Genomic DNA, 309 nt, shown 5'->3' on the forward strand with positions numbered 1-309 from the left:
TTCCTCACCTGTAGTTCACGAGCATTATGGCGATGGGTATGAAGAAGAAAGCCGTGTTAAGGATTGTATAATAGATCATCTTGCTGGTGAACTTGATGACACACTGCCCGCTCGCGTCTGGGGCACCGTGGTTGGGCCAGAATTCGTCACAGTGCCAAGTGGTAAAGTTCTTCCACTGGGAGAGAAAGAAACGGGTCAAAGGTCAAGATTCTTTTTTATGAGAGGGTCAAGATGTGTGAATATAATGTATCTTTTAACGTGTGGTGGTTCTGTACCGCGTGTATGTGTGATATAAGGTTGCGATTCGTC

The 309-nt window shown here is 45.6% G+C and overlaps 1 protein-coding gene across 1 annotated transcript in view; it reads right to left on the reverse strand.

Moving 5' to 3' along the window:
- LOC119592394 (neuropeptide FF receptor 1-like) overlaps positions 1 to 309 on the reverse strand; it is a 97,236-nt gene that overhangs the window by 16,177 nt on the left and 80,750 nt on the right. The window contains exon 5 of the mRNA XM_037941215.1: positions 9 to 175. Coding sequence (XP_037797143.1) covers positions 9 to 175 — 167 coding nt within the window. The remainder of the gene's footprint in view (positions 1 to 8; positions 176 to 309) is intronic.

The sequence above is a fragment of the Penaeus monodon genome, chromosome 30 (assembly GCF_015228065.2).
Source record: "Penaeus monodon isolate SGIC_2016 chromosome 30, NSTDA_Pmon_1, whole genome shotgun sequence".
Classification (NCBI taxonomy): Eukaryota; Metazoa; Arthropoda; class Malacostraca; order Decapoda; family Penaeidae; genus Penaeus; species Penaeus monodon.